Consider the following 18,539-nt stretch of genomic DNA (forward strand, 5'->3'; position numbering starts at 1 on the left):
AATATATAGGTTGTACAAATGCATGCGAGTAATCCAAATGATATATTATATGAACTGTATGCATTGGTGAGTTGCCCCTTGAGACGTGTTGCTCGATATTCTGCATGTTTTTCCGGGGAAGTCACACAATGGATCGAGAACGCTATAGGAAAACAAAAAATAGTAATGTCCTAGTCGAAGGAAGTCATGATGGAAAAAATATTGATTTCTATGAGGTTATTGTTGAATCTCGATATAATTAGAATGAGATGTTTGTGAGAGCTTCTGGTGTATCTGTTTAAGTGAGATTGGTGGGATTTAAGTAATTCTCGAAGGGAAGTCCGTGATAATGAATATTTTTTGAATATTAATATATCAAGAAAATAGTACGAATATAATTCTTTTATTTTTGCTTTCCAAGCATGTCAAGTATTCTACTTAGGTAATTCTGAGTTAGGAAATAAATGGCGAGTAGTACAAAAGTTTTATCTAAGAAATATAAATGATGTTATCCCTGAGACAGAAGGACAAGATGAAAAAGACGATTATTCATATACTCAAGAAGCATACCAAAGGGGTCAACCTATCTTTAACTTGTTTGTGGATTTGAGCCAGTATGAAATGATTCCATTACATAGGAAAGATGTTGAGGCTAAAATTGGTGATTAAATCAACAGTGATGATTTTAGAAAGTGATGATTTGAAATTTTAAGTTTTGAGAATTTTAATAGGTTATTTTAGAAGCATAGGATTGAATATAGAAGTATGAGGTTAATTGGAAATTCACGAGAATTATGTGATTATTTTATAGGTGACGATTAATTATTGTTTGACATTTTTGAGGAATTCTGAAAAAGTTAAGAAGTTCAGGTAAGCAGGGTTCATATGCTAGACTTTGCATTAAATTAAAATGAGCTGAGGTTATTTTTGAAAAATATACATATTTGATGTTGAAGAGAAATTTGAACTGCCTCAGTTATTTGTTCTGCATTACTCATGAGATTCAGTTTAAGAAGAAATTATTTTCTGTCATGACTGGTGTAGACATAAGCTTATTTTTGACATTTTGTTCCTGAACTTTGAAAAATATAGCGAATATAAAATTTTGTGCATAAATTATGTTGTGTAATGATTTTGTTCTGTTCTGAAGATTTTCTGTACTCTGATATGATCTGATGTGATTTCTGAAAACCTCTAGCATAACATTCTATTTCTATTTCTGTTCCGTTCTGACCTCACCATGGGTGTAAAACTGTGGCCTCTGTTCGGGTTGGTAACAACTTTTCTGTTTTTGGTGCACCCACTTTGGAAACAAAGTGGTTTTCTGCGTGGTCTTTCCTATGTGCACCTCGGGGTTCCAAGAATGAATAAGGGGAAGATTTACATTCTGTTTCTGCTCGGTTAGCTATCGGGATTTGCACAACCCTACCACAGGGGTTAAACATGGTATTTGTTCTGATATGATAAGATAAGATGTGATATTTCAGTTTATGCTATGCTAAAGAGATTTTGATTATGAATATTTTTCGAACTTTCGCTCTGATATTTTTGATAACATGTTCTGACACTGCATTTTGAAAACATTATTCTAATTCTGCATTCTGAAATAAAATATTTTTGTTCTGCATTCTGAACTCTGTAAATGCTCATGTATACACACTAGTATATGTCCTCTGCTTACTGAGTTGTTGATAACTAATCCCTTATCTCCAATTATTTTTCAGATAATTTTGTTGGTTCAGCTGGAGAATAAGAGTAGAAAGTTTAGTAAGGTGTGATGATCGTAGTGGAATAAGTGTCTAAGGGTACAAATGCTTATTTGAGAGTTGCAGTTAGTAAACTATTTTATTTTTCGGGTATTTGATTTGATGAGTTGAGAATGTTTTCAAGTTTTTGGGGAATGTCTAATTTATGTTATTGGGAATTTCTTTATTGTCGCCATGGAGGAACTTAGATTTTTGGATTGATTAAATAGATTAATATTTTATGGATTAAATTATGGAAGATTCTCATAATTTCCAACTGTATGCAATCATTGCAATGGACACCTTGTGGTATTGTAGAAACTGGAGCATCCATGAGTCCAAAAACTCCCATCGACCAATTTGTGACACAAATCCTCAACACTTATACAACAAGGCATGGGAGTGGAAAACACTGATCAACCTCCCTGAATGGTCCCTCCCATCACAAGAGCATTTCTCAATCACATTTGACATGGCAGTAATACCACATGGCAGCACGTCAACAGTAGTTGGCAGGGTGGATCAGTCCAGTTTGTAGTAACAGAATTCTCAACTAGCTGTAATCCACATCAAGGGGAAGTTATGGCAACACTCATAGGTGTCCAAGAAGCACACTCAAGCAGCTAAAAAAGATTATCATAGAAGGAGATTTACAAAAAGTCATAGCAGCTTTGCAACAACCACATGAGAACACTAATTGGATAATTGAGGGCATCATCAGTGACACACAATTCCTTCTGCGAAGTTTTGAGGAGTGGACAACAGTAAAATTATATCGTTCTCAGAATCGATGCATACATTCCATTGCTCAATGGGCAGCAACCAACAACATGTTATGTAGCATATCCTTGAATAGGTTCCCCTAATGTCTGTTGGAATTACATAATGGGAAAGATCCACATATCTAAGCTATTTGCTACTGTTAAATTGTACTTTTAATTTTCAACACCAAGAACAGTTGTCCTTAATGTTTCTAAAGTTTCTAATGAAGACTACTTGTTGAGAGAAAAGCAAAAAAAAAGGAGTAAGAAAAAAGCTAAAGGCAATCGTCTTATGCAACCGTGGTGCAATCATGGGCCACGTCAGTTTAATGAAATGATCATGATCATGTTTCATAAATGAAGAAGTGGCCTTTTCTGGTTTTGGGAGGAGAGATTAAACACGGAGTAATGCTACATACAGTCGTGGAAAGCGCAAACGCCGTGCAGTCGCTTTGAAAAAGAATGGGGTCTACGATTAAAAAATTAATTTTTTTTTCATGTGGGTCCTATATTTATTCGCTTTTTTCAAAGCGACGGCGCTTATACACTCACGACTGCAAATATCATTTCTATTAAACACGCCGTTTAGAGAATATTTCAATCCCCGCGTATGCCCCCCTCCTTCTCCTTCAACCTCTCTCTCTCTCAAAGTGAACTCTAATCGATTACCTCCCTTCTCCTTCGATTGTACATAGCATTTCTATCAAAGGTGGGAGCAATAAAAATGGAGATTTTCACTTGCCAAGGTGCGGAGGCTGAACCCCACAAACCTATATAAGTCGAACAATATGAGTATGGGACGGAGCCAACCACCATATTATTATTCTTTGTTCTGTGTTTGACTTATACATCTCATTGAAAATTTTCCTTTTCTATTTCTTTTTCAAAGAGATCATTGTCAATTATGCTAGTAACTTGTGAATCGACTTCATTTTCATTTATTTATGATCTACCAATTGAATGATTTTAATTTTCTTCTTTCCCGATTTGTCTCATATTTTTTGTACAAAAGATACTGCTCCAAACATAAAATGCTATATTTTTTAGTCAATTGTGCATCCCATTTTAGAAGAATCCTACACTCTTAGGCGAGATTTTGTATATTTATATTTTTTAAATCCATTTTTTATTTGGAATGTACAAACTTCATCATTGAGTAGGTTTTTTATTTTCTTGAAGGGATGTTTTCAGGGATGAGGACAATATTTGAAAAGTTTCTCGCGGATGTCGATAAGTGGATTAAAAGACTTGACCGTCGAGTTGTTGGTCCAAGACTTGGAATTGGAAGGGACCCGTTTCTTCTGGTGTGTTTTTATTAAATCTGTAGTTTATTGAGTGATTAAGCTCCCTTGAAAAATATGTGCTTTGACAGAATTTCTTGATAAAAGAAACATTTGCAGATGGTTTATAGGCAAAATGCTACAGTGAGATGGGTTTCGAAATGGATTTGGGATTTGTGCCTTTCACTTTCACCCTTCTGTTAAGTGAAGCAGAAGTGTGAGGATACATGAGAAATTAATCCATAAAGAAGGGAGATAGAGGGATTTAGAAGAAACAATGGACCAAAAGTAAAAACTCAAATTATTGCTGAGATACCCAGAAAAGCAACAACTTGTTGAACTGCAACTTATTATTTAAGGTAGCAAAACACTTACCTGGGAACTAAACTAGTTTCCCAGAAAACCTGTTCTCTCTGAATTCTCATTAATCACTCTTTCTTTCATTTTTAGTTCCTAGTCCAGATCAAAACTCTCAAGTAGTGACAACTCAAAAGCGACACAGATTTAGCAAAAATGTTGAAAATAAAATTAACCCAAAAAGAAAAAAAAAAGTTTAAAGAGAGGTGAATGGAAAGAGGAGAAAGGAGAAGAAAAGCAAGGCTGCAAAACTGGGAGGATGCAGAGGGAATAACTATTAGCTTCTTTTATATAAATATATATATATATTATATATTTTAAATTCAGCATTTTTCTCGTACTTTATTGCATAGGTTTCTGTTATAAATATGGAACAGTGAATGAACATACGCCTGAGTAGGAGTGTATTGCTTCGAGGTCTACTCTTCTGGCATCGGAAAGCGGCGATTTTCACGGAAAGTGTTATCGGGATTTCTTGTTTCCTGAGAAAATCTCCTGTCGGAGGGTATTCCAATTCGAGGTTGTCGGACCCTCTCGGCACATTTTAGCTTCTCCATAACTCCACAGTTCTGGGTTTTAATTTTTTACTGAAGTATGCCAATGTATGAGGATTTAGGATTGAATCTCTTGTTCATTTAGTGAGTTTTGTCTGAATCTCCTTGGAAAGCTCTGGAAAATCATGCTGGTACTTGGTATTCATTCAGCTAACATCCATTGAAAAAAGCTGAAGATTTGTATGGAGGTCTTGACAGGGTAGATCAAATTTCAAACGTAGACCCCTGAGATTTCCATGCACAGGGGCTCTAGAAACCCTAGGATTCAATATATTTTAGTTAATTTTCAGGGTTTCGGAGTCCTTCCAAAGTCCCAAAGCCACCACCAAGCTCTTTTCCACTATTTCTGTTTCTCACTTTTGTAAGTAGTGCTTCAAATTTCAGTTTCCTGTGTTTGAACCAGTAACTTAACTCAGAGAATCCATATCAGATACTCGCTAACCTGTTCTGCATGCATTAAACTCTCTCCCATACAGTTGTCATCCCGGTTTTTTCTTTTTCTTTTTCTTGTTTTCATCTATCCGGGCTCTATAAATCCCCAGCCGGCTTCACTGCCTTGCATTCACTCAAAACAAGCTCTCATAGCAGTGTATACTCAATACTCTGTTTTCGTGCTCTATTTCTTTCATTACTCTGTTTTCCTTGACGGTTTCTTTCAATACTCTGTTTTCCTCTAATCCGATGGCTTTAATCACTAGTGTTTTGTCGATGAGGAACTTGTTCGTGTTATCTCTGGCTTTAAATGTCAGCTTGATTCTACGGACTATGTACGAGAGGGAACAGAGCCATCATTGGCTCAGTCTCGAAACTCAGAAAGGCCAAGCTGTCCAGGAGACGCGTTTGGCATTGTCGCCTACTTCCTCGTCCTCTGCAGCTACTACTCAAGTTAACACTCAAGATGGCGGGGAGAAAATTCTCAATCTCGCCCGGTTAGTGCAAGAATGTTTTTTTTTTTTTTTCCTCCATTTTTTTAATGCTTTAATACTTTCCATAAAGTTTCCAAATTTGTCACTAATCTCTTTTGTGGTATTTGGTTCTTGCCATATCATTTACCTCCGGCTCAGGCTATTTACCTCCTGAAGTCCTTCTTCCCCCACCCGTTTTCTCAGCAAAGTTGTTTCTTTTTCCGGTCCTTGAGATTCTGAAAATATCGTTTTCTCTGTGAGGGCTCTCTGAGCAGAAAGAGAACAGCTTTGCTCGAGTGAAATTTTTTGGCCTAGGGCCGTTAGACAACCAAGGGGTCCTTGATGGGTCGGAAGTCTGAGATGAGGTGATGTCAGTGATATTTCTGAAGCATCAGGGGGTAATTGTTATTTTTCATTTTCGTGGCCATTTTTTATTGTTCCACTGCCATGGTGCTGTTGGGGGGAGGGCTTACGCAGTACAGAAGTTAGACTTCCCAGCGGTAGACAAAGACAGGTCCTTGTGTTGGTTGGGATTTTCCATGGTGGATGTTGAGAGTCTGTGGGGGAGAGCCAAGCACCTACTCGATGTCTCTTTTTATTTATTTACTTTTTGTCATTTCTCTATTTCCAAGTCGAGGGGGGGAGGTGCTGGTGAGATTCTAAGCTGCACCATAGGTGGTGTTGTGTGGTGCTTACTGACATTTGACCAACACCATTATGTACCCAAGTTGTTGTGGACCTCAAATAGCTCAAGTAACTTTTTACAGTTAATAGGAAGTTGGAGAGAACCCCAAGGTGCATATCATGTAGGGCACAAAGCACTACTGAGGAGGCTTGGAAGTAGGATGCATGCTTGTGGGAGCCATGTGGCTTTGTGCACGCAGCATTCAGAAACCCCCTTTCGGCCTTTGGTTTGATGTAAAAGACTAAAGTGCTCCTGGGCTGTCTGAAATCTAAAACAACTTTTTGGCCGCCCAGGCTTTTAAAAAGCTCCCTTGTAGTCCTATATGAAAAAGGTGGGATTGCCTGGATCTAACACTTTGCTGGTTCTGTGTTTTGATTATCATATAACCCATCTCTTGGTTTTTGCCTATTACTTACTCCACATGTTGCGACACGTTCCTGTTTTGTTACTAACATATGCATATACCTAGTGATTGACAGGGACCACCCATGCTGCTTTCACATACCTACCCCATGCAAATGTAGAATCCCATTGCTGTCACAGTCTTTACTCCCTCTCCTTGGAGTGACCCTCTTTTTCTCATATTTTTTTTCCTGGGCCTAACAGATTTTACGATTTAGCTTGCAATTATAATGCTTTTATAGTTTTTCCTTGCAAACTTGTACTATAAAATTGGTAGGGGAACAGTAGATGATTTCTATGGCAAATTATTAATATAATATACTATTACAATAAATATTATTGCAATAGTATTAGTGGACTGTCTATTATTGGACTATTCAAAGATTTAGATGGTGGAGTGGGGGGACACTAAGTACAATAAATACTCAAGATATATGCTGGAAAACTTGTGCTGTATTAAATATTAATAATTTTCTCATTTGCAACATGATAATATACTGTTACCCAAAGCACAATAACTTGCTAAATATGATTGAACCAACACTGTATTTAAGATGCTAATTTTGTAATGTTATTCAATAGCGGTGATCCAACCATGTTTGAAAAATACTGGCGACAAATGGGTGACAAAGCCACGGTGGTGATCCCGGGATGGCAGCATATTAGCTACTTTTCTGATGTGACCAACATTTGCTGGTTTTTAGAGCCCAAGTTTGCCAAAGAGGTAGAAAGGGTACATAAAGCTGTGGGAAATGCTGTGACAGAAGGTCGTCACATTGTTGTTGGTACAGGTTCATCCCAGCTTTATTTAGCTGCTCTATATGCTTTATCTGCACATGATTTAACTGAACCAGTAAGTGTGGTATCTGAAGCCCCCTACTATTCGGTGAGTTCTATATTGTTAATTTAATAGTCATGCTTAAATTCTAGCTATTTTGTAATTTGATTGTTAGAGAATCCATCAAACAAGGGTTATTCCGACGTTGTGTAAATGTGATTAATTTAATCACTTTACAAAGTGCGCATGCTTATGTTTCTTTTTTCAAACCATTTACCGTAATGGAATAATATCATTATGTGGTTGACCCTGTCCAAGATAGTGCCGGAAATATTAGTAGTAGCATCCCATTTGTTTCTTCTGCACTACCAAAGTTTTCACCTCTTAATTAATATGCTGATCCTAGACTTCATATACCTTCCCCTTCTGTTCTCTATTTGTCATGCTTGCACTAATGCATGCTGACACATGACTCAACCCAACCGAATTCAAATAGCCCTCAAGCACATGGAGACTGCATATTTGCATGTGCCAAACAAGGTAGTGAAAAATATTCTTGAAAATCAGCTTGGAAATGCTTGTTCAAATACTGTTTGTACTTTCAGATACTGTTTGTACTTGAACTTGTGAGTCAAACTACCCGTCATGAATTTCAAGGAAAATAAGAACTCTATTGCATAATAAATTTGTCTATAGGGTTTGATGTGTTCCATCATGTGCACTGTCTGCTCTATACTTATTAAAGCATTTGATGTCAGTAAGGAACATTTTACTAGTATCAATTTTTTTGATGATGCTCATGTTTGTATTTCACCTACATAGAATTACACGATATGACATGATCAAGTCCATAACGTTTTCAGTTTTGTTTCCCAATAGGAGACAATAAATAAACTCGTTGACTTTAGACTAAACTGTAAACAATAGTCTTAGTTAGACTGCCTTGTTTTCCTGACCTGTTGACCTCATATAGCATTTTACACACACGTCTTTGTTTACTATCTTCTCTCTCTATGATGCAATTGATTTTTAGATTCAGTGGCTTAGAGCTACTGAAACACTGATAATCATAACCAGTCTCTCTCTACTGAACTATCGAATATTTAAGAAGAGGGCTTTCTGTAATTTGCTAAAGATCTAGACTTCTTGATTGGTATCCTGCATTGGTGAAAGATCTGTGTGTCAGGATAGTTAAAAAATAGTGAACTATTTCTTTTTCCTAAACAAAAAAAAAAAAAAAAAAACCTGAAAGAATTAATTTGTGGACTCTGCCCATGAAACATTTATGATTGGCTTCACAAATTACTTGCAGTCCTACCCATCTATGACGGATTGCCTCAAGTCAGGCCTATACAAATGGATGGGAGATGCGCGGAGCTTCAATAAAGAGGGGGCTTATATAGAACTTGTCACTTCCCCCAACAACCCTGATGGTCATATTAGGAGATCTGTGGTCAATAGAAGTGAGGGTATATTGGTTCACGATCTTGCCTACTACTGGCCACAGTATACTCCAATATCTTCACCCGCAGACCATGATCTAATGCTGTTCACCGTCTCGAAGAGCACCGGTCATGCAGGGATGCGGATTGGGTAAGCCAACCATATGAAACACTTCTGCTGTAGCAAATTATTTATCTGTATTTGGTTTCCACCAGATCTATTGTCTGAAATTCTGAGTCACATGAAACACTTTTCTGGTAACAATTTTTTTTTTTCAGACTTCTTCGGTAACAAATTATTCTTAACCATGTTGCAAACTTGTCCTCATAAATTGGCAATGGAATAGAATAATGTTTTAACTGCTGCATTTATTAGGAATAAAAACTATTTTTAACCATGTTGACATAAGAATATGAACTTCATATCTAGTGGTTTTATTACTTAGTGGTTGCTTAAAGTTCTGGATGATGATTGTATAAAACTGTGTTGAATTGATTCTACGTCTGAACTTTTCATTTCTACATTTTCCAGTTGGGCTCTTGTTAAGGACCGAGAGATAGCGAGTAGGATGACCAAATTCATTGAGCTCAACACTATAGGCGTATCCAAGGATTCACAGCTCCGGGCTGCTAAGATTCTCGAAGTCATTTCTGATAGTTCAGAACGTGCTGGCAGCTCTGCAGAAGGTGAATCCTTCTTTGAGTTCAGCTACAACCTCATGTCAGAGAGGTGGAAGCTGTTGAGAGAGGCAGTGGAACACAGCGGAAGTTTCAGTCTGCCCGAATTTCGTCCTGGATTCTGCACCTTTTTGAACCGGGTCTCGGAGTCTCAACCTGGTAATACACCACCCACCAAGTGATTAGATTGATGAATGTCAAAAAATAAAAATAAAAATTGGTTGATATCATAGAGTTGCACTCATATTCTTTTCTATTCCTTGGCAGCTTTCGCCTGGATGAAATGTGAGAGAGATATAGAGGACTGCGAAAGCTTCTTACAAGGCCACAAGATCTTCACACGAGGAGGGAAGCACTTTGGGGTTGGAACAGAGTACGTAAGGATAAGCATGCTTGATCGAGATGACAATTTCCATCTTCTTGTGAAAAGGCTGTCCGCGATCCACATATGACCCCTAAGCAGGAGGAAATTTGGGAAGAAAAAAGGGAAGAGGGGGTGGGGATGGGGGTGGGTGGGTTAAATAATGAGCAATTCATGTACATTATATTTATATATATATATATATATATATCGGAATCAGTTTAGTCAAAATTCGACCACATTTATATAACTTTATTAGAGAAGTTTCCCAAATTAATAGATTATTAAACGATATAGCGAATAATTTCATTTTTATTGTGTTATAATATTATTTTTAATTTTACAAAAGTGTTTAAAAATTAGAAGGAAATGAAATTTTTTTCTATATGCATGTATAAATTGTTTGGAAGATACTTATAAAACCCGTTAATGAATAAATTTGAATTTATTTGAAAATAAATGAATATTGGTGGTCATAAATAATCAAACTAGACTCGAATTCAAATAAAAACCAACAGAATTTGATTATTTACTATTTTCATTAGAACTTTGCCAGTTTACACCCTTGTCTATTAATAATTTCTAATTTAGTAATTGTGGATCATGTTGACTTAGTGCTTGATACAATATATACACACACACAACAAATTAAAAGGAGAAAAATAATTGCAATTCCTTTGAAAAATAGTTAGGTCTATTATAGAAAAGATATTTACAACTGTAAATTATGCAACCATCCCGTAATCGTTTTAAAAAAAGTGAATAAAACATAAAACCCACATAAAAAAAATTAATTTTTTAATAGTAAACTCCACTCTATCAAGGTCGGCATTTACGCACTTCACGATTGTATATAAAATTACCTATTCATTTTTGCACTAAATGTAATCCTAATGATTATTAACAATACTAAATCCGATATTAATGTGGAAACTTACCATATCAGCCAGCATAAAAAAGTATTGGCGGTTTGACATTTTTATAATTGTAACGAGTCTCCCCGATAAATGGTGTTTGCATATTGACTTGTATGTAACAAAACTATATAAAACTTTTGCACTACACTTACAGGTGGACCACTGAGTCTGACTCCACTCCTATGGCAAACTATTATAAACCACATCTTTGATCCAGGCTCCCTCAGACTTGCGATTTATTACCAAGAGAACACACTCTTTAGGCCATTTTGCCATTTTGTTGGGAGTTTAGAACTATATAAGGTTTGCATTGTGATGAAATCAGTAAATGAAAAGGAAGAAATCTAGGTTCATTTCAAGTCAAAGGGCTAGTCCACAAAGTGTGCTATTTCTGTGGAGCATCCAACTACTCTCACCTTAGCATCGTCTACTGGATACATCCATGAGGGTCCTTCAAGTCATGGTTAGCATGTGCCATGGAACATCCAGAAGACCTCTAGATAGGATACAAAATACAGCTTAGGCCCTATGGCTCAAAGGAAACAAAATAACATACTGGAGCCTTTCTTAGGCTCATTACTGAACAGCTTTTAAGTGCCTCTTACTCTCTATCAGCTTCTTCAATTTCTTCATCCTCTGGTACCCCACGAAGATAGAGAACATTGTTACATCTGCAGATGGAAAAACATTACAAGATTCAGTGAAGGCAATGTAGAAAATCAATTAAATTAAAGAACTGCTTTCCTGTCTACTTCCACAGCTGTTATTCATGGTGATCACAGATCCTCTCTTGATTCTCTTTTCCATAGGAATTCAACATTTACAAGCACTGGACTATTTGGTGCATACCAGTAGAGTAAAAGAATCATTTCTATTTCCAGTGAATGTAATTCAGTTTATGGGTTCTCTTGTATAGTTGGTGTGCATTAAGATTTAAGATTGGCTGCAAACCACAAAGAAACAATAGAAGGGAAAATTCACAAGTAAACGCAAAGGTGATTTTCATTATCTTACATATCTGCTACGGTTCCAAAAATGCAGCAGACTTGAAACCCACAACACCATATCTACTACAGTTCGGAAGTTTCTATAGCCTCCAGTCAGCTAAGATACGGATACCCTACTTTTCTCAACTGCTTGAGCTCTGCTCCAAAACATAATCATATTTTTACACCATAATTTAATCTGAGTCCTAATCCAAACAACCCTAATTCCTACAAAAATCTCTGCTGTCAGGAAAATCTTCAATCCCAACAAGCCCAAAAGTTTTGTTTCCCAGCTGTTAAATCAGTACAATTCAATCTTTCAAGCCTGATTTAAGTAAGAAGCCCTCTACTTCTTTCTAACAAGCTTTATAACTTTGAAGCCTGAATCTTCCCCTATGGTTTCCCATCAATCAAACCTAGAAATATCTGTGTGTGGCAGTCCTACATCAGATTCTGTATCAGAGCCCCTGATGTACATCTGAGTGTCAAAATTTTCTTTTATATGGATTTGCTGACACTTCTTATTTAACCTACTAGGACGATGACAACTAACTTGACAAATAAACAAATTTTCTGGAAAAACCAAAAGACTCCTAAATTCCTAAGACTGAAAATTCAGAAATATTCTGAACCAAAAATAACTAAGAAATTAACCCTAAAAATAAGAACCCATACACCAAAATAAAACCCACAACCCTACGTTTGTTGAAGTCCACATTCTCTGTCAAATTTATTTTTTATAAGAGGTAAATTTTATTGATACAAATGAAATAGGCATAGCCCGTGCATACAGGAAGTATACAAAAGAACACCTAAATACATTCTAGGATTGTCTGTCAAATTGAAGTAAGAGTTTATGGGTTTAAAGGAATAGGAGACCAATTGCATCGGGTCTAGTACATGGTGATGCAAATAAGCATAAACTAACCCACACTAACTCAATTAACAAGAGAAAGCAGACATCTAGTTTTTTCACGTTAAAACAAAACCAACGCCAGTTATGCCAGCGACACTTCTCTACTCTCATGGGTTGTTGTTGATATTATGGAATAAATAAAGCATGCTTTTAAATGAATTTATACCATCCAACCTCATTTGAAGACCATTAAAATTATACATTCTCCAGTCAAACCAAAAGGAGATTCACATCTCATATATTGTTGAATTATCATATATAATATATGTGATGAGATTCTGCTTGGAAACATTGATTAAAAAAAAGAGGAACTTCCATACAAGTTGTATTCCAACAAAAACCATAACCAAGAAACTCTAACAATTGGAGAAGTTACCTGATCAAAATCTCTCCCAGATTTCCAGTGAATTGCCCATCAATATACTCCTCAGTGTTAGCTAGCTGCAAGAAAGATGTCATATAAGCTTTTTTTCCCCACACAAAAAACAGGGTCATTAGCAGCCACTAAATTCAATAGGCATCACGTTAAACAACAGACATTTAGATATGTACTCATATGAGGGTGAAAGTAGCCAAGTATATAAGATTTCAGAGTTCACACATTATGATGTTGTTTGAAGCACATTTCAGCATTAATGTCCTGCATTTATAAGAAAATAATTGGATTTCTAATTTTAGTTTTATTCTTACTCACACTGTTACAATGGTTCAAACATAGGGCAGGGCTGTAAATGAACCAGTCTAATCGATAGCCCGCTCAGTACTCGCCCGGTTAAACTCGAATTGAACTCGACTCGTGAAAAAAAAAAAAAAAACTTACCTGTGAAAGCAAATACCCGCTCGATTAGTAAATGACACATACCCGACAAAACTCGACTCGACTCAACTAAGCCTCGTTAAGGCCCGCTCGATTATGTTCGAGTCGACTCAATTAAAGCTCATGCATATATTGATAAATATATACATACACCTATGAATATATATGTATTAGCTAATAATGTAAGCATAGCACTTTTCTAATTAGCTTAGCACTTTTCTAATTAAATATATAGTGTAACCCAATTACTTATGTCTATATATTGAATATGCTTCATAGCTACATTTTTTAATTTGTACAATAATTAGTCGATAAGATTTAATAATTTTATATACTAGTATGTGGGAACCACATGATATTATGTATATGTATTAATAATATATGTAGGCATATAATATATTGTTATTATGGATAAATATCAACTAGTTAGATATTAATTATTTATAAATTTTTAAAATCTTATAATTCAATAGAGGTTCTAAGTTGTACAAATTCAATATTAGATTTTTTATTTTTTTATTTATCTAATTTATTAATTATTAAATCTTATTTAAAAAATAAAAAAATAAACAATTTGAGCTCTAGCTCAGCTTAATCGTTTGTGGGACAAGCTCGAGTTGAGAGTTTAGCTTACCGAGTCGAGCTTGAACAAAAAATAAATAAAAATCTCAAACTCAGGCTCGAGCTCAAGTATTTTGAGTCGAGCCAATCTTGACAACTCAAAGATCGGCTCGGCTCGGCTTGATTTGATTATAGTCCTATTCAAACATGATGGGCTGCACAAGACAAAATTGTGAATTATAAACGAAAAACTTTATTTATAATTCTTCTTTTTATTGGCACTGGGTGTCCAGGAACAGTGTCTCGACTAATCCCGGGGGTCCACAGGCCCTCGGCAAAAAGTTTCCCGCAAGTGCAGCTCGGGTAATTCAAGGGGAAACTCTCTTTGTCCAATGGCCCTTAGAGATTGTTTGCACCCAATGAGATTTAAACCTTAGACCTGGAAGAGCATACCCCCAAGCCCAAGGCGTTTACCACTTGAGCCAACCCCTAGGGGTTTTATTTCTAATTCAATTTCCAATTAATCCTTATTGAGGCTTCTTTTTTTATAGGTAATCCGTATTGAGGTTCATATAAGATCCATAATCCAAATCGTAAATCTCATCTCAATCCTTAAGATTATGTGAAGCAGGAAAAATTAGTGACAACCTGCCTTGTGTGCTCGTCCTATGCTTTAGTGTGGAAAGAAAATATAATTTTTGAGGGTTTATTATTTGAAGTAGATGGTTTTAGAATTTGTAGGAAGTTTATGGTTTAATATGGAGGATTTGAGTGTAATAAGGCCATGGAAATCAAACAAACTGACTACAAGAATTAACTGGTGAAGGGTCTTGGGCAATTAGGATTATTTGGTGCTAAACATTATGAAAATTTCAAGGTTATAGATTTTAAAGGGGTTTAAGATAAATGATCTAAATATGGGATCATTAAAGGAAGATGAGAGATGATTTCACCATGTAAATGTGTGTGAAAAAGTGACCTGAACAATAACACAGTAGAAGACAAATAAGAGAGAGAAGGAAAACAACACTCTAGACACAATAGCCTAAAATGTCTTTAAGTCTCTCAAATTTTGAAGCATGTATATCTAAGAAATTCTTTAAGTTGTCCTTAGTTTACAAGAATTAAGGAGATGTTTGGATTCGTAGGACATCTCAGCTCATCTCAACTCATCTCACTACTATTCATTACTATTCAGCAATTTTAACTCACAAATCTCACTACTATTCACAACTCATCTCATTACTATTCACAATCCATCTCAACTCATCTCAAGTCATTTTCGAATCCAAACGTCTCCTAAGTCTCCGAATTGACTAACAAACTAAGAATCTAATTAAACTCAAAGAAAATAAATAGAAGACACTTAGAAACTCCCACGAATTTCTAGCCTCAACTCAATAACCAAAAACCCTTTCTTCACAAGTATTATTATTTTTTTAGTACAAATGTATTAATATCACCTTATCAAAAAAAAAAAATGTATTAAGGTCAACAGGCGTAACCAAGTACACTGGGTGTATACAAGAGAAAACACCTAGCCATAATAGAGAGGCCCTAATGAACATCGCCCAATAAGGAGAAATTAGAAACCTATCCAATATACACACTAAGCCCTATTGGGACAAAAACACGCCTCCCCAAAGTAAAGCAAGTCAATGTAACTCATGAAATGAGATCAGAATTTGATTACAAACTAACCATGACTCATGAAATAAACGATTAATCAGAAACTGTCTTGACACCGTAGACTCGAAATAGTTTAATCCTCAAAAACCATGAAAGACCTGACCAAATAAGATGTTGCACATGAGCAAGAACATAAATATTGAATTTTATGGGGTTATGATATAATTTGGTTTTCTAAAATTTAAAAAAACTATCTTAAAGTTCACGAGAAACTCTTGCATTGTACTTGGACTGAGGGAAGTGAAGAAAAGTATAAAGGAAAAGATGGCTGAATTAGTGGGAAATACCCCTAGTGCTTGGGGAGTTAAGTGGAAACTCAAAGCAAGTTGGGAAAAGTGGGAGGGTCTAACTTCTCACTGGCTTGCCTTATTGTCTCCCATAATTGGTGAAGAGTGAAGGAAGTATGTTGAGTTTTATGTACAATTATTTTTTAAATATTGTATCTGCCCATGATCAATGCAAAAAGATAAATGTAAATAGCACTTAAAACGACATTTGGCAATATATATTTAGAGGGCAATTCAACATGCAGAGTAGAAATCCAAGCATAGAAAGAGAAGTTTATACATCTAGTTTTAACACTTCTTTATCATTTTTTTTGATAAGTTTTCCAGGCAATGTAAAACACAACCATGATGATAGAAGGGTTATTTCTATTTTTTTATTTTTTTTATTTGACAAGTAAGAAAATTTATTGATCCTCAAGGTTTATTTCTAATTCAAGCAACATCCATAAACTTTCATTTTGTGACTTCAAAATTTCACATGGTATCAAAATGAGCAGCCTTATCCCAACTATGCAGAACAATTTCTTCTTACTTCTACTAATATCATTCCATTGTTTATCACCACAATGAATACACACAAGATCCCATCCTGCATGTGTCAAAGCGATAATATACTACTCACTCAAATTTGGACAAAGTACGTGTAAAAAACAATCAAATTGCAACAAACATGAGGTGGGCATATGGAACAAAAAAATAAAAACTATAAAGAAACACCTGCAAGTTCATGTATGAATCCACTGAAGCAAGAAAACCTGATTGGCCACCAAATTAAAAGAGATTTAAAACGCATTAGGTATATGCATCACCAAAATCTTTTGAGTTTAGCAAGTTGTAAGAAGCACCGACCTTTGTACTCCATTCCCCACTTCAGTTTCACAATGACAGGCTTCCCAGTCAAATTGTTCAAGAAAGGTTTCGGGTTAACCGGTATGCTCTGCAATATAAAAACAGGAAAATTAAGTAAATAATTTATATTTGAACTGTGATATTCTCAAACACAAAAAAATATAATAAAACTAGAAAAAAAAATTAATGTAGTAGACTAGGGCTGTAATTGAGGGAGAGACTGCGAGAGAGACGGCAGTGACCAACCCCAATATGTGCTGTTTTAAAATAATAATGGCGGAAGCAAAGGAAGTGTACCAGTCATAGATCAACATTTTGTTCATGAAACTGGTTGAAGATTTAAATCAAAAGAGTAAGCAGTAAATCAAGTGAACATTAACTGTATTTGTTGCGATACAATATAATATTCTTGATCACCAACCAAGAATAGCCAAACCCAGCGTTCAAACAAAACCACAAAACATTCGTGTACAAAAGGTTCCACCTTTATGATATACCAAATAACAGATTCAAACGCATCTGATAATATTCAACATGCATTTTCTTTCTCTATCACCATTTTCCCAGGAGCCAAACAAAACCAAAAAACAGCCATGCACCAAAGAATGCATTCAAACCAGGACACAATTCTCCTTTCTTCTCCAACCCAGGAACCCAAAAACCCCCATACCGACCCAAAATGAAACCAATCATTTAAGCGAGAACAGCTACAAGGAAATATAGATCCCTAGTTTGCGAATCTTACCATTGCTGAAGTACGATTTGACACTAGAAAAAGGGAGAGACTGCGAGAGAGACGGCAGTGACCAACCAACAGCTATGACTTTTTTTTGGAGCTGGGGAGGGATCACCACGTTTTTGTGGCTCAGTAAGGGCAGAACGGGTCAAACATATAAAAAGCCCTAAATTACATTATAATATTTATTTGTATTTTTGAGCAGTGCTACCTATAAGTCTCATATTCTATACATTTATTTAAAAATATATCATTTTATTTTTTTATCCTTTTATACTTATAAACATGTCTGGAATCATTTTCATTATGTGATTAACAAAAATAAAATAACATATTTTTAAATAGGTGTACAGGTTATGAGACTTATGTTTAGAATTTTTCCTGTATTTTCAGCCCAACTATACAACCAAAAAAAAAAAAAAAACTCGGAATTTTTCCAATTTTGAACATCAAATATTTAATTTTATTTACACATTTTGTTCTTGAAAATAACCTAAAGAAAAGTATGAAAAATCATCAAAATTATCCATATCCATCCATGAAAATTAGCAATCATCATAATAAAATTAAAAACAAAAAATAGAGAAAGGGAGTTTTTTTTTTTATAGGTAAAAATAGAGAAAGAGAAATTGAAAAATGCAATATCATCCAAACTCCAAATAAAAGAAAAAAGTAGAAAGTAAAAGGAAAAAAATATTATGAATAAATATAGATAGCAGCGACTGTTTAGGAGCAACCATTTTACACACATGATGTGGTATCATCTAGACCACACATGCATTTTACAGAGGTAAAAAAAAAAAAAAACAAATGGACCACATGCATCTATGTAATGTATGCATTGTGTGCACCAC

The 18,539-nt window shown here is 35.4% G+C and overlaps 2 protein-coding genes across 3 annotated transcripts; one reads left to right on the forward strand and one right to left on the reverse strand.

Annotated features, from left to right (window-relative positions):
* The first annotated feature begins 4,447 nt into the window (after positions 1-4,447).
* On the forward strand, positions 4,448-10,158 carry LOC108984468 (tryptophan aminotransferase-related protein 2-like). 2 transcript variants are annotated; one of them, XM_035694207.1, is made up of 5 exons: positions 4,448-4,642; positions 7,251-7,554; positions 8,759-9,039; positions 9,421-9,725; positions 9,834-10,056. In XM_035694207.1, the coding sequence occupies exons 1-5, from the start codon at positions 4,503-4,505 to the stop codon at positions 10,016-10,018; spliced, it is 1,215 nt and encodes a 404-aa protein (XP_035550100.1). In that variant the 5' UTR covers positions 4,448-4,502; the 3' UTR covers positions 10,019-10,056. The 2 variants fall into 2 exon arrangements, with proteins under 2 accessions (XP_035550100.1, XP_035550099.1); XM_035694206.1 differs by having other exon boundaries at positions 4,518-5,605; positions 9,834-10,158.
* Positions 10,159-11,169: 1,011 nt separating this feature from the next.
* On the reverse strand, positions 11,170-17,817 carry LOC118349478 (probable small nuclear ribonucleoprotein F). Its single transcript, XM_035694209.1, has 5 exons — positions 17,695-17,817; positions 16,950-17,037; positions 16,818-16,855; positions 13,123-13,187; positions 11,170-11,515 (listed from the first exon to the last, which is right to left on the reverse strand). The coding sequence occupies exons 1-5, from the start codon at positions 17,695-17,697 to the stop codon at positions 11,446-11,448; spliced, it is 264 nt and encodes an 87-aa protein (XP_035550102.1). The 5' UTR covers positions 17,698-17,817; the 3' UTR covers positions 11,170-11,445.
* Between the last annotated feature and the right edge of the window lie 722 nt (positions 17,818-18,539).

The sequence above is a fragment of the Juglans regia genome, chromosome 9, assembly GCF_001411555.2.
Source record: "Juglans regia cultivar Chandler chromosome 9, Walnut 2.0, whole genome shotgun sequence".
In the NCBI taxonomy this organism is placed as follows: domain Eukaryota; kingdom Viridiplantae; phylum Streptophyta; class Magnoliopsida; order Fagales; family Juglandaceae; genus Juglans; species Juglans regia.

Bases quoted from the DNA above. Each gene is read 5' to 3' on its own strand.
- LOC108984468 (XM_035694206.1), top strand. From the start codon at position 5,358: ATGGCTTTAATCACTAGTGTTTTGTCGATGAGGAACTTGTTCGTGTTA. The intron at 5,606-7,250 runs GTTAGTGCAAGA...GTTATTCAATAG, and splicing joins AAAATTCTCAATCTCGCCCG to CGGTGATCCAACCATGTTTG. The intron at 9,726-9,833 runs GTAATACACCAC...ATTCCTTGGCAG, and splicing joins GGTCTCGGAGTCTCAACCTG to CTTTCGCCTGGATGAAATGT.
- LOC118349478 (XM_035694209.1), bottom strand. The intron at 16,856-16,949 runs GTCGGTGCTTCT...GTGGCCAATCAG, and splicing joins GTGGGGAATGGAGTACAAAG to GTTTTCTTGCTTCAGTGGAT. The intron at 13,188-16,817 runs GTGTTTCTTTAT...TCTTTCTTGCAG, and splicing joins ATTCATACATGAACTTGCAG to CTAGCTAACACTGAGGAGTA.